We start from the raw sequence: 16059 nt of genomic DNA on the forward strand, positions 1-16059 counted from the left end.
TAATAAGAATTGTTTAATGTAGGGCTCTGAAGTTTTTAGTCATTATGATATCTAGAAGGGGAAATAAGAACATTTTCAGTTGACTAAACACACACACACACACACACACACACACACACACACACACACACACACACACAGCTACAAGTTTAATGGTTCTCCTTTTATCTTTTTTTTTTGTATTTAATAGCTGCTAAAAGTGCATTAAACTGTACATTTCCCATCTTTATCAATTCAGTTTTAACTTTAAAATTAAATTGAAATTGTTTTTAGCATGAAAAAAGCAGGATAATTCTGTTGAAAACCATCAAACAGAAAATAGGCAACCATGTTTTAGAAATAAATAAATCAGCTAACTAAAAAGAGTGAACCGGACATCTGAAGCTGGCATTTAAACTAAAAACAATCTGGAAGTGAAACATTGTTCAGCATTTTTTTGGCCACCACATCATTCAGAAACCTAACATCTGAATTTACTGGTTTCTGGTTTTAGCGGATTCAACAAGTTAAGACAGATTATTTGAGATTAGGCAGTCCATTAAAGTAACAAACGATCGGGATGTCTCTGATAAGAAGGGAAAGAATAAAGCTGTCTGGAAAGTGAGAACACTCTTAAACAGAATGTAACAAGGCTGAGAGAAAGATTCCCTTCACAGGTCAGTGTCCTGTAGAGAAACCAAATCCCAGCTTCAGAGCCCTATTCTCAGGCTCCTCACGAGCTGGTATGTCCTCCATCTGAACTTTCGCCTTCTTGTTCTAATATCTGAGCCTCCTCCACCTCATCTCCAGACAGCTCCAAGTATGACTCCACTACCACATTTACTCTGAGTAAAATCCTTTCTCCCTCACTCAAGCATCATATCATTCTGTGATCAAACAAGCCCAATGTTTACTTCAAAAGACAGGAATATTGGGATGTCATAAAAAATACTTGCTCATTAATAATCTGCTCAGCAGGATTGTAATTTATGTACTTTATACTAAATGCCTATATCATGTTTATAGAAAAATCTTAGCAAGTTATTTATGAGCAATACATGTATTATCTGATCTCTGCTTTTGTCTAAGTTGGAAAAGTTGGAAATGTTTAATAAACCTGTCTGATGAGATTACAGTCTTTGTTTTAGTTCTCAGTGCACCCTTCTACACTAATGCTGATGGTGAGAAACTGATTTGTTTTGTTCATACTTTTACAAAATGTGCATTATTTATCCTTGATAAAATAATATATAGATATTAATAGATAATAGTTAATAGATGTTTCCCATGATTATTTTTATATAATATAGCACTGTGCAGAGGTCTTCAGTAACACATCGTATATTTATATTTTGTTTCCAAGGAGTCAGACTTTAAAGGAGCCAGGGTCAAACAGACTGCAATTTAAGAAAACACATGGAAAAATAAAAAATAGAAAAATGCTGCAGAAGCAAACAAAACACAATGGAAATTGAATAAAACATAATAGACATAGAAAAAAACTCTCCCCAAAACACTGATCCAAATCAGGCAGAATAGAGGAATCAAGCGGTTACAAAGTGGTGGCCAGGGACAGTAGTTATTACAATGTGAAGATGATGTCCTGGCTATTGTGAGAGACCCTGAGACATTCTTGCCACACTTGATGGATACTATTCAGTCCTATTCTAAACTATCATGATACACAATCAACTGGAGCAAATCCAAGGCCATGCCAGTGGCACCATTGTGCTATGTTTACATGGTAGAGGAGATTAATTTTAGATGGGTTCCCAAAGTCATGAAGTATTTAGGAATCCAATTTAGCCAAGATCTGGAGGACCTGAATTTTAAACCAGCCTTACAAAGAAAACCAAACAAACTTAGAAAAGTGGGGCAAAATACAACATACTCTCTGAGGGAAGACTGATATTATTACAATGATAGCAGCGCCTCAATTTAGTTATCTCTTGATGATGCTACATATCATAATAGAGCCCACTATCTTTAAAAGATATTGATGAAACAGTTCTTATAGCAATGGAAAAAAGGCAGAATTAAACTGAGTAAACTATGTGTCCCCGGGGAAAAAGGAAGACTTGGTTAATCAGAGCCAGTGCTGTATAGATTTGAAATGACTAAACTAACTAAATATTGGAAACAATTAGATAAAAGACCAGATTGAATAGATATCGAGACTGAGTGATGCGTACCATTTAGCCCAAAGGAGAAATTGTGTCAAAGGATAGCACAACAAACCCCAACCAGTCACAGCAGATGGCCCCGCCCCTCCCTGAGCCTGGTTCTGCCGGAGATTTCTTCTTGTTAAAAGGGAGTTTTTCCTTCCCACTGTCGCCAAAGTGCTTGCTCATATGATTGTTGGGGTTTTCTCTGTATCTATTATTGTAGGATCTACTGTACAATATAAAGCGCCTTGAGGCTCACTCACAGAGGTATGCCCCCTTTGTGGTTGAATCTTGCCATTTTTATTGGAAAAACACCATTATATTGAAAGCAGTGGCAGTCAAGTGGTATATCTACCATTAGAGACTTATATGAAAATTGACAATTTTAATCTTATGAAGAATTAACGAGTAAATATTAATTAGAGGGTAAACAACACTTGAAATATTTACAAATCAGAAACAGTGCCCAAATTTGCCCAGAAAATCCCATTTTAGACTACCGGAAATTACCACAATAACATTTTTATAAATTAACAAAACTTTTAGCTAGTGACGAATCCACTAGTATTAAACTGTGGCAAAAAGACCTCGGGAGAAACATGGGATAAGAAAAGTGGCTGGCAGTGTAGAAATTGACCTGACACACTGTGATAGTTTATGCTGGGAAGCTTTTATTGAAAGGACACACATGTATGTTTCAGCACCCGAGACCTGGCTCCCAGCTCCTGTTATAGAAGCAAGAGGGAAGTTTACACAACACAATATCATACACAGATACTGCATACCCCTGTGCGATTACATAGAATGTAACTAATGAAGGACAACATGTGGTGGAAATGTAAATTAGAATTAGGAACGTTTCTGCATTATATATGGGACAGCAAATGTGTTCATCTGTTCTGGGATAAAATAGTATTGCTTGAGTAATTGCTTAGGCAAAACAATCCCCCTGACTCCTGATGTATGTTTTTAGGGAAAAGAGGGACCCCAATACTGAATGCATCTAAAAGAACACTTTGTGTTATTATGGTTGGTCTAGTTACAGCTTACAGGATTATTTTAAAACATTCACCCTGAACCCTGTTTTAACAGATCAAGTTTTATTTATATTTGTTCATTTTTTCCAACAATTCTTCAAATTGAAAATCCAATAAAAGTTTAAATGGTTAAAAATTGCAAATGCTTTGTTTTTGTCTTATATACACTATTTCTTGGCATGACAAAAAGTGTGTGCTGACATTTGTTGCTTTCAAACAGATGGGTTTTCTATTTATCCATGTTTATATGATAATTGCTGATCCAGCAGAGGGCGCTGAGACAAGAACTACAGCATTTACAGTTCTTCTTCTTCTTCTGCAGTTAAATCCAAGAAGTTGGTCTGTCACTGCCAGTCCCTCTTGCAGTGTTGCCAACTTAGCGACTTTGTCGCTATATTTAGCGAGTTTTCAGACCCCCTAGCGACTTTTTTAAGAAAAAAAGTCGCTAAAAAAAGACGTGAAAGCGCGTATCGCTTTTACTCTCAACAAGCAGCGGGTGCTGTAACACAGTCAGTTCTTCTTTTACTCTTTTACTCTTATGCTGTTTTGTGGATCACAAGGTTTAAAACTACTTATAAACACACACACACAAAGTAACTCCACCAGCGTGCCTATTTCGGATCACTTTTGCCGGTCCAAGCCCGGGTAAAGGAGCAGGGTTGGAATTGTGACATTAAAAAAAACAATAATTGCTAAAAGAAATTTAATTTGTAGTTCTAAATAAACTCTAAATGCATTTAGGACGTTTTTACTCACTTTATGTCTCTTCCACGATGTTATTTCTCTCTCCAACAACATAGGTTACAATTATATTAGCATGACCAATTATGCAAATTAGGTGATGACGTCATTTAGCGACTTCTAGCGACTTTTAGGACAACCAATAGCGATTTTCCTTACTGAGGAGTTGGCAACACTGCCCTCTTGGGCTGAGCTGATCGTACGAGACTCCAGAATGCAATCTGCACGGTGAAAAGATGGGATCATGCTCGATTCCCATTTTTGCTTCCAGTGTTGGGAAGTAACGGAATACCTGTCCCGGCGTTACGTATTTAAAATACAAAATATGAGTAACTGTATACCGTTACAGTTACTGTTTAAAAAGGTGGCATTCAGAATGCTACTTTGTTGAAATAAATGGATTACACGGCGGTCTTTTCCTGTTTCATATGTTAAGCTATGCCCTCTGTATTTTTGGTAATTCCACGCCGGCGGAAAACAAACAAAACACGCATTAAGAGCCTCTAATGCCTGTGTCTCCATCTCGCGGCCCATGTCACCTCTACTGCGGCCCGCATAATGACGTGAAGAAATATTTGTAAATTTATAATTCAAAAAAATATTTAATATTTAGGCAACAGGCAGAGTGCTACAGGCATGGCCCTAAAGAATGTAGCCTCATGGGCAGTGTAGTCCGTGCTGCAGGGAGAATGGACTGACACACCCGTTATGTGTCTGTGAGCGAGGGAGGGAGAGAAAGGGAGTGGAAAAGTACGAGTTGTCATCGAGCAGAAACGGGAGATGGGAGCATTGAATAATGTAATAATAATAATAAGTAATAATAATAACCACTGAAGCCAAAAAGAGTGCCTGACGAGCCCAGCTGTAAGTAAGCTATTAAGACTCGACTGTACACTGTGTTCGTGTTTTCCTCCCAAACAATAAGTTCCGTTGGAGCAGCCTTTCAACGCCTCTCTCTGTCTCTCGCTAGCAAAGTTGACCCAGACAACAAAGTAAAGCTATTTTTCGGCTACCAGCCCGACACAGAACCCGACGTATTAGCCAGAGGTCCCTTTACTACGGCTCGGAGCTGCAAACCTGTTTTATATACACGCGGAGTAGTTTTCTATATGAGATCACTGCAAAAAGTGCAGCCTTACCTAATGTCCACCCTACTGTTACTCATTTTATATTAAGATTTAAAAATCTAGTTGCTATTGGCATGGCAAGTAGCCTTCAGTAATAGTAATAAATCACACAGCAATTACATTTTACATTTTAAAAGAAACCTTCCCAACACTGGTTGCTTCCTGGTAAACTTTTAAGCTGCAAATTCCTGCTATCCCTCTTAATACTAAAGGTAAAATGTTAAATCCGGAGTCTTTTCCTCAGTTAATATTGACCTGGGTCCCCTATTCGTCATGTAGACTAACTGTTTTGGGGGTTGTTGTTGTTGTTGTTCTTCTGTTTTATAAAAAGGAAAAGTTTCGGATTTTCCAACATGTGATGGGTAACCACTTTTCAGATCAGTATTTGAAACAACAAAGTGTGCAAACATAACAGTGTTATGTTATTAGTCCAGTAACACTCTCTTTAATAAATGCATTAATTAATTGATTAATCTGTTTAATTTACATATAATCACAATGAATTTTAATAATGCTGTATTATTCAGTTTTATTTTGAAATATGTGTTGTTCACAGCTGTGTAGTATTACTGCACCTTTCCTTAACACTTAATACTTCCTCAACATACTACTTGATTGCATGTAATCTGGAAATCTAAGGTGAACCAGGACACGCCCACAGAGATGATACACAGCCTAAATTCATCCTTAAGTCATCTGCCAACATCTACAAGAAATGCTGTCAAACCTAAAATGAGGACGTGGTCTAAGTTAGTGAATGGAACACTTGGTGTTTCTCAGCATGGTGTGCAGCATGGCTGTAAAAAATAAATAAGGAAACAGGACAAGCTGAGAATAAAATAAGTGGCAGGCCTAAAAAGCTATGATGCAGACAAACTTCATGTTTCGTGCTTTTCAAAGTTTCATGCACTTTTATATGATTGTCCTAACAGATCAGGTAAGTGATCCAGCAGAGCACACTGTTACTAAGATAACAACCACAGTAGTTCTTCTCTTTCTTCTTCTGATGCTGCTGCTTCTTCTACTACTTCTTCCCAACTGCAGGTGATGTTGTAGTCACCACCAACTATTAGGCTGGAGGTGATCGTACACAACTTCACAATGCAATCAGCATGAGGACTTCCCATTGCACAAGAAATCTGCCCCCCAATTACAAACACGGAGACTACTGTGTATTACATTTTATCCATAGACTCAATTTAGATTTTCTCTTTAGCTTAAAACATTTTCAGAAGTACTGTAATCCCATCGTGCGCATCCTCTGCAATAAAATACCTAAACTTAACTCCTGTAGACCCTTGTTTCTGTATTTTATCTTGAAAATCTCTCTGGCTCTTCTGTGTTCATTACATTCAAACATCACATGCTGCACAGTTTCATTTTCTTGTCATTTTATCTTTTAAGTTTCTTAATAGTCTAATTTAATGGTTAATGGTTGAATTTAAATCATGAGCTACTCTTAGTCTAGAGCAGGAGTTGGCAACTCCAGGCCTCGAGGGCCGGTGTCCTGCAGGTTTTAGATATAACCCTGGCTCAACCTGAATGAAATGATTAGTTCACTACCAGCCTCTGGAGAACTACAAGACGTATTGAGGAGTTAATTTAGCCATTTAAATCAGCTGTGTTGGCTCAAGGACACATCTAAAACCTGCAGGACACCGGCCCTCCAGACCTGGAGTTGCCCACCCCTGCTCTAGAGAGTACGACTCCTTTTCTGATTTTACCAACTGCCTTGCTCTGCTCCACTTTTTCCTATATAGAGTACAAATATAAAAAACTCAAATTTTCCTAAGTGCCACCCTCACCTCAATCTTGACCCCTTTAACTTCTTCAGCCTCACTGTCTTCCATTTCATTTTCTTTAATACCAACATGTGCATGTACCCAAATAAACTTTTTTTATGATGATAGACTCCAAAAGCTTTTATTGTATTTTCTTATTTTGCATCATATTCTTTGAAGCAACACTTTTTTGGTTCATTTAATTACTTATTAACAGAACTTGAAACCAAAGCCACTCTAACAACAGACAGCACAACCATACCAGCAGGGGGCAGTGTGACACTGAACTGTGATCTGAAGGGCGTCACTAACTTTAAAAGAAACCTCATCTGAGAAGAAATCCATAATTGATGGTGAATAAGAGGGATGTGCATCTCTAAGTAATGCACCTACAGCTGCAGAGGATGACTTCCTGTCCTCTGGAGTTTACTTAAACCAGGATTGCATGACTTCTTTTGAAATGTAACCAAAGATGGTGCTGTGACGTCTCAGGGTTTCCACAAGTATTTTCCTGAAAAGCCTGAAAAAAGCATCCGAACAGCTCAGATGATTCTGCTGAATGATCAAGGACTATTTTTAAATTAATGTAGAGCAGTTTGAAATTGATGTTGGGAATCGTGTGAAGAGAGAAGAGAAAGGGAGTGTTTGTGGTATGAGCAGAAAGAAATAGTGTCATTCTCTCCACTTCCTCATATTTCAAAAATAATTAGCCATTTTGTCCTGTGAGACAAATGGATTTGTGTACAATGTTTCAGAGCAGTATAACCATCAGCAGTTTATTGGCATAGAAATAAAAAGGTAATGTGGGTGAACATTGTTATGCAGTCAGTACAAATTTGTACTGGGCACAAAGTTAGAATTGGTGAGATATGTGTGCGTTGATCTGTTAACCAAACATTGCCAACCATAAAACCACTGCTAGCATCACTAACCCAAAATACTGTTACATTTTTCACATTGCTCACTAGCCATAAGGATGTTAATCTGCTGTGTGAGCATCACACAGCTATCTGATTGACACATAGCATCATGACTTATGTTTATTGCTTGTGTGTTTATGGATAAACACTTTGTTCTGACTTTCATGAGAAATAAAGTTGCAGCTAACCACAGATGACTTTGACAGAAACACCACACTAAGAGCTATTTATATAGTATGCAGAGCTATGAAGAAGCAGCACTTACAAAACTGTTAACACATTTGACAATGCACTGGACAAAGTTTCACCAGTATCACTCTCGACCAAAACCATTTCCATTAAAAACAGGATTGATCATGTGCTGCTCTTTTCAGGGGAAGAAACACTTCCACACATTTGTCTGTGCATCTCACTGTTTTTTAATATTTACCAGCGTCATTTCTTCATGCATCTTAGTATTTACGTGCAGTATATACAGACAGAGTGGTGACTGTGGTGGAAGCAACTTTATTCACCACAAACATGTCAGGTGCTTGATGATTCCTCTTGCATGACAGAGCAAAGCTGCTGTTTTTTAAATGTTTAGTTCAAGTTCAAATCAATGAGCACCCTTACTGTCCGACTCATTTTCTCAGTACATACAGGGTACTCTATTCTGAACAGCCAGGGTGAATAAAGTTTAGGACAGCACTCTCTTGTGTAAAAGAGAGTGCTAAAGTGTAAAATATCTGATGACAGGATGTGGTTATGTTCTTTCTGCTAAAATGTTATTGTATAGAAACTCTAATCTCTGACCTCTACATCAAGCTCAGATACAGTTGCTTGTAGCAGTAAATACAGAGTTTGTAATGTTGATGCAGAGTAAAACTGGCTATTGTTTGATGAAATATGATTTTATAGTCATTCTCTTGAACATTTAGGCTACTTTCTGTAACTGTACCTAACAGTGTTTTAGAAAATCCTCTTAAATATATTTTATTTAACTGTGACTTTAATGTCTTATAGTTGAATTCTTAAGCGTGTGATTGCTTTGATCTGTGTACATCAGGCCAGCTTATGACCACTTCTTCTGCTTTTATTTTTGATGGTAACCTCCCCCACACTAAGTTATTGTTTTTTTCTGTGCTTACTGTTGAAGACACAGTTTGACAGATGAGAAGAGGAAACAGAGGTTGTTTCTCTCCCCACAGAGATGGTTGGTGGACGATGTTATCGTAGCTTCGCACACAGCATTGTGCTGCTGCTCTGGGTCTGTCTTCATTGTAAGTACACCTCTGCTTCCACATGTTTGTGACGTGTGTTGTATTTGTTGCCTCATGAACTCTGGTGCATGAATGAGTTCAGAACACAGAAGATAGCTGCAGCTTTGCCATTTCAGAATATTGTTGTGCTAAAGTATTTATCATTGTTCTAACTGCTGCTAATTAACAGTTACCTTAAAATATTTTTTTTTGTATTCAACAGTTGAATTGGCATTTCTGAGAAACAGCTTCTCACATTTTATTTCATTTTTTAATTCATTTGCTGTTCTGTTTATATGAAAATTACAAAATTATGAATTCATGCTTGTCCACAGAGAAACACCAACCTAAAAACATTTCATGGATCCATAATGTACATTTTTTTTGCTATGCTTATATTTTTTTGTGCCAAGTCAGTCATATCAGAAATGTCACGTAATGTCACTTATGTATGATGATGTTTTCATTCTGTAAAGAGATTTATTTTTTATTGTCTGATTTGGTTGTTTTTATGTTAACTATCACACTTCAGCAATAAGGTTTCAGGCAATTTGGAACCTCTCACATGTTGAACTTTGACCTTTCTTTAGGATTATTTTGTGGTGATCTTGAAAATTGAGTATAAGAAGCAATGTGGTAATACAGTATTAAATGTAACTTTATAGTTATATATAGTTTATAGTTTAGAGATTTATAGCGTTTTAGTTTGATTATTAATAGTGTGCCTTCTTTAATCTGTGACTGCTTGTTCTGCTTCTGTCTTGAAAGAAACCCCTCCCCACTCTCCACCCTCTCAATTTTGTGACTTTGTTATCGTAGTTACTTTGTTCACATCATTGTGCTGCTGCTCTGCCTCCGTTGTAAGTCTACCTGAGCTTTCACATGTTTGCAACGTGTTGCATTTGTTTGCCTCACTGACTCTGATACATGGTTAGAGAAGAATACCTGGAGGTCAGAAGTTCTTCTCTTCTTGAGAAGTGATGTGTCTTTGCTAGGAGAGGCTTGCAGTGTATTTTTCTTATTAATATCTATATTAAAGAAAAATTCAAAGACTTTAGTGTTCTTCATTCATTATATATTCTAAGAACATTAGCTTTTATGATTAAAATAAGTCTCATTTTCACTGTCCTCACCATTCATTACAAATGTTTTCTCCCCAGTCGAGTATTTATAACTACATGAACAGTGGACCTGTTATATCTTGTGGCTCTAAAATTGCAGTGTCATTTGCATCTTTGCTGCGCTACGTCAGCAGATTTTCTGCCACATGTGTTTGGAATTTCAGTTAAGGTAACTCAAAGATTGATCATCCTTTGTGTTACTGTTACTACCTTTATGTAGAGAGGAGATCACAGTACAGAGGGCAGCTGTAACCTCTGTTGATTTATTCTATGGTTTTGCCACTTTTTCTTTCAAAATGCTGCAACTTTGGCAACCACAAAGACAGTTGTCCCTACAAACTATCAATTAGGGTCATAAGTAAATAGTAATAATGGACGTTTATCTTTATCAGCCATCTTTCAGTTCTGTGCTGCAGCTGGCCTTCCTGAAATACAACATCTGATTTTTTTTTCCTGAAGTTCAGTCAGGTTTATTTTTAATTCATTCAGTATTCTATTTATCATAAAATTACAAAATAATTTGTTATTGTTTGTCCATAGAGAAACGTCAGCCTAAAATTATTAATGGAGCCACATTTTGTAAATATTTTAGCAATTTATATTTTAGTAATAATATAATAATAATTTAGAGATAAATGCCATACCGTAAAGAAATTTGAAGAAATCTGATTTTTTTGGTGTGATTTTCTTACTTTTTCATCAACAATTAAACTTTCTTTACTACAAGTAGACAATAATGTGGCAGGCAGTATGTTCACTTTTTTTTTTCTTATTCAATCACTGACTCATTGATCAGTGGATCTTTCCTTAAGATTATACTCAGTTGTTTGTCTGTATGTTTTTCAGATGTGGAGAGTTCCAGTGGAAAACGTGTCATTCATAAAAATGTTGGAGATACTGTGGAGCTTTCATCAGGCTTACCAACTGAAGGTGTGACAGCAGCAACATGGAAATATGGAGGAATAACAGTTGCAGACAAAGACATTCCAGATAATGTGGGTGTTTCTAAAAGATCTCCATTTAAGGACAGATCAGAGCTAAACCAGGAAAACTTTACTTTAACAGTGAGGAAATTGACTCTTCAAGATTCTGGTGATTTCATTTTTATCTCAGCAATAAATGAAAAACAGAGGGATTCAGTGACCATCACTCTGCAAGTTCATGGTAAGAGACTTTTTTTAATTAAACAAGCATTCTGATTACTGTTAACAAAGGGATGCCCTATTAGCTTGTTAGGTTGCCTTTTTTTACTTGCCTGTGGTTTCTCTGCAGTCTCAAACACCATAATATATGCATTTTAAATACAGATATGCATAAATGGTTTACATTTTATTCATAGCTCAATGTTATCAAATCAGTTCACTTATACGTGAACACATATCAGTATAACACATAACAACTCATATATAAGTTCTTGTGAAATTCAATGTGATATCCTTTTGTCACTACACATCATTTTTTGTCTTTCCATGACTTTTTTTTAAATAATAGAAGTAATAAAAGCACAGCAAACACCTTGAGACAAATTCAGATTTTTATGTTTGCTCAAATCTGAATCGTGTAGCTTAAGACAATAACAATATTCCTTTTTCAACATCAATTATATAATAATCATAGATGGGTTTTTTTGTTCCTGTTTTTTGATTGTCTCGTTTTGCAACAAAATTATTTTATTTATACATGTATTTTATTTATACATTTTTATTTGATTTTCAGCTGTTTAAAAATTTATTTTAGGCACAATTTAGGCTAAATGTGACCAACAGACAGAGCAGTGAACAGTACTTGCCTGGATTTAACAAAGTTTGTTATTGTTGATTGAACTATCCATCCATCCATCAATCCATCTTCTTCCGCTTATCCAGGGCCAAGCCGCAAGGGCAGCAGCCTAAGCAGAGAAGCCCAGACCTTCCTCTCCCCGGCCACCTCCTCCAGCTTGTCTGGGGGAACACCAAGGCATTCCCAGGCCAGCTGAGAGATATAATCTCTCCAGTGTGTCCTGGGTTTGCCCCAGGGCCTCCTCCCAGTGGGACATGCCGGGAACACCTCACCCAGGAGGCACCCCGGAGGCATTCTTGTCAGATCTCTAAGGGAGAGGCCAGTTACCTTTTGGAAGAAGTCCTTTTTATGCCGCTTGCATCCGTAATCTTTTCCTTTAGGACACTACCCACAGCTCGTGACCATAGGTGAGAGTAGGGACATAGATCGACCGGTAAATTGAGCGCTTTTACACTCAGCTCTCTCTTTACAACAACAGACCGGTACAGTACACCCTGCCACTTGTCTACGCCTAGAAATCTTGTCCATGAAAATTATGACCAGAATTGGTGACAAAAAGCAGCCCTGGTGGAGCCCATCACCCACCAGGAACGAGTCCGACTTAATGCCGGCTATGTGGACCAAGCTCTTGCAACGGTTGTATAAGGATCGAACGGCCCGTAACAATGGGCCACACACCCCATACTCCCGCAGCACCTCCCAAAGGACACCCCGAGGGACACGGTCAAATGTCTTCTCCAAGTCCACAAAACGCATGTAGACTGGTTGGGAAAACTCCCATGCACCCTCAAGTATAACTGAGAGGATAAAGAGCTGGTCCAGTGTTCCATTGCCAGGACGAAAACCGCATTGTTCCAAGATTCAACTAATGGACGGAGTCTCCTTTCCAGCACCCTGGCATAGACTTTCCAGGGAGGCTGAAGAGTTGGAACACACACACTCCTGTCCCCTTTCTTAAAGATGGGTACCACCACCCCTGTCTGCCAATCCAGAGGTACTGCCTCGATCTCCACGCAACATTGTAGAGGCGTGTCAACCAGAACAGCCCTACATCCAGAGCCTCTGCCACCAAGGAGTTAACTGCCTCAGTGACCTCGCCCCCAAGGATTGGCGGGTCTTCCCCTTCGTCCCCGGACTCTGCTTCCTCTAGGGAAGATGTGCCAGTGGGATTAAGGAGGTCCTTAAGTATTCCTTCTACCACTCGAACATTTTCTCAGTCGAAGTCAGCAGCGCTGACCGGCAGGCCAACTGGAACACTATACACAGTGCAGGTAGAGCACTGCTTTCCCCTCCTGAGTCGCCTGACGGTTTGCCAGAATCTCTTTGAGGCAGTCTCCTTTCATGGTCTCTCCGAACTCCTTCCACACCCGAGTTTTTGCTTCAGCCACTGCTGAGCAGCGTTCCACTTGGCCTGTTGGTACCTATCAGCTGCCCCACAGGCTAACCAAGCCCGATAGGACTCCTTCAGCTTGGTGGCTCCCTTCACCTCTGGTGTCACCTCTGGTTGGTTACCACCAGGACAGACACCAACCACCTTGCGGACTGGGGTCTCTGCTAGGCATTCGCAGCACACTCACACTATATGTTTAGGTGCGCCAGATCTGTCCAGTGTCCTCCCCCGCCACCTGATCCAAATCACTACCAGGTGGTGATCTGTTGACAGCTCAGCCCCTCTCTTTACCCAAGTGTCTAGAACACATTTCTGCAGGTCTGGTGATACGATTACAAAATCGATCATCGACCTGCATCCTAGAGCATCCTGGTGCCACGTGCACTTATGGAAACTCTGTTCAAACATGGTGTTAGTTATGGCCAAACTGTGTTTTGCACAGAAGTCCAACAACAAAACACCAGTCGGGTTCAGACTGGACTAATTTTTTATAATACACTGTATAATACATTTGTAGAACTCTGCACAGACATATATGTGATGTAAAATGTGACGTGACACACTCTCTCCTTCTGTTTTCTCATTAGAGCCCATAACTAAGCCTGTCATAAAAATCAATTCTACCTGGGAGGCTTGTAATGAATCATGTAAAATTCTGCTGGAGTGCAGCACAACTGGTGATGTCAGCTACAAGTGGACTGTAGGAAAACAAACACTAACTGGTCCCAGGCAACAATACATCATCAGGGAGCAGGATGGAGAGACCAATGTCACCTGCACAGTTTCCAATAATGTCAGTGAGAAGTCTGCATTTCAAACAGTGAAGTGCAGAAAAGATCATTCACACACAAATAAAACAGGTATGTGGAGAATAACTGTATTTGCGAATAAAATATAACTGCTCAGTTTTAATAATTTATTAAAATAATTTATTTTTTTTAAATTATTGTTTGTGATATCAGAGTACAGATCCTCTTCTGTTGTCATGTTCATTGCTGGGCTGTTTACTGGATTATTGATCACTCTACTGTTGCTCTTTCTGCTTTACTGCATAAAGTCAAAGGGTAAGATCTTTTGTTGCTACTATTAAAATTGTTCTGTTAATCTTCTAATCTCATAATACTTTTTTTTCTTACTTTTTTTCAGGTCTATGTCACAAAAGGTCAGTGTGATGGTCCTGGGTCTGGGAACCCAGTGCTTCTGTTTCCTGGTTATTTCATGATCTTTGATTTTGTGTTTTTCATGGTCTAGTTTTCTGTATGTCTAGCTTTCTTAGTTATTTTTAGTATTTTGTGATTTCTAGTCTTTAGATTTTGTTACTGTGCCTCTCCTGTGTTCCATGTGTCACATCGACTCAGTTATATTCTCATGTCTGTTCAAGTCCACGTTTCAGTCAGTGTCTTATGTTTCCTGTTTTATTTTGATAGTTCCTCATTTTTTGTTTAGTGGAAACTCCAAGCAAACATTGAGGTTTTGCTTCCTCCCTGTCTCTTTGTTTCTGATTAGTACGAGCCGTGTTCCTCCTGTTTCCCATCCCCTCATTATCTTTGTGTATTTAGTCCTCTGTTCTCCTCTTTCTGCTTACCTCCCTCATGTTTCCCAACTCCCAGGTTTTTTCAGGTCTCAAGTTCCTTGTTCCCAAGTCCAGGTTTCGTGTTTTAGGTTTCTGTATTGTTTTTCTATGTATATTGTGTTTTTATGTTTAACACAGTTTAGGTTTCCATTAGTTTATCACAGTCCCCCATCGGCTTCTCTAATGCTTTTTGTTAACATTCCTCTCCATCTCCATTGTCTGCATTTGGGTCCACACTCTCTCCACTCCACACCATCTGCCACAGCAAATGTGTCAGTAGGTAAAACTCATCAACAGCAGTAGTATATAAAAATACTTTTAAACTACTAATAATATATTTTACTTATTTCAGGCTCACACAGTCTGAAACAATCAACCAGGAAGAAAATCAGCAACATGTGTACTCGGCTCTTTCCCACGGTCAGGTCTAACACTGTTTACATGCTCTGATCGTCACTTTACACTGTTAAAGAATGATTAAATGTTAGATCATTTGGAGATGTTATTAACTGTTATTAACTTGCAGGTGATCGTTGTGTTTATGAGACAGTGAGAGGCTCTGAAGATGCTGGACCAGGTGCAGTATGACAATAATGAGCCATGAAAGTAATAAATGAGAACTGTGGGATTTCATGCAATTCACATGTGACATTCTTAAACTATTCTTACTGTATTTCAGCTGGATCACAAATACAGTGCATCAAATCAGACTAGACGAGCTGCAACATTTAAGATGTCCAAGAAAATGTTCTGAAATGTATTTTTTCAGCATTGTATTTTACACACTTCATTTTAAATGCCTATATTATGTTTGGCAAGTCATTTATGAATAAGACATGTATTATCTGATCTCTGTTTTTGTCTAAGTTGGAAATGTTTAATAAACCTGTCTGATGAGATTCCAGTCTTTGTTTTAGTTCTCAGTGCACGCTTCTACACAAATGCTGATGGTGAGAAACTGATTTGTTTTGTTTCTACTTTTACAAAGTCTGCATTATTTCCACCACCCCTTCTCCACCCTCATTGAAGGTTAACTGTGCTGTTAACATTTATGGATTTACACTGTATTTATAAACCATATTTATTGTAGTATAATTTTTTTGCAACCAACATTCCTCTAGTCCTACCTCTTACTCAGCGTGCACTACCCCTGATCACATTGCACCTTATTGTCATGGTTGGCTGTGTGGCAGGCAGGCAAGCAG

At 38.4% G+C, this 16059-nt stretch overlaps 1 protein-coding gene across 2 annotated transcripts; it reads left to right on the forward strand.

Moving 5' to 3' along the window:
• Positions 1-4726: 4726 nt before the first annotated feature.
• LOC116333252 lies at positions 4727-15753 on the forward strand. 2 transcript variants are annotated; one of them, XM_039609888.1, is made up of 10 exons: positions 4727-4786; positions 8889-9012; positions 10959-11276; positions 13869-14141; positions 14244-14345; positions 14428-14443; positions 15120-15130; positions 15207-15274; positions 15381-15431; positions 15534-15554. In XM_039609888.1, exons 2-9 carry the CDS (start codon positions 8943-8945, stop codon positions 15405-15407), a joined length of 885 nt encoding a protein of 294 aa, XP_039465822.1. In that variant the 5' UTR covers positions 4727-4786; positions 8889-8942; the 3' UTR covers positions 15408-15431; positions 15534-15554. The 2 variants fall into 2 exon arrangements, with proteins under 2 accessions (XP_039465822.1, XP_039465821.1); XM_039609887.1 differs by lacking the exon at positions 15120-15130 and having other exon boundaries at positions 15534-15753.
• The last annotated feature ends 306 nt before the right edge of the window (positions 15754-16059 follow it).

Source organism: Oreochromis aureus, linkage group 3 (genome assembly GCF_013358895.1).
Source record: "Oreochromis aureus strain Israel breed Guangdong linkage group 3, ZZ_aureus, whole genome shotgun sequence".
In the NCBI taxonomy this organism is placed as follows: domain Eukaryota; kingdom Metazoa; phylum Chordata; class Actinopteri; order Cichliformes; family Cichlidae; genus Oreochromis; species Oreochromis aureus.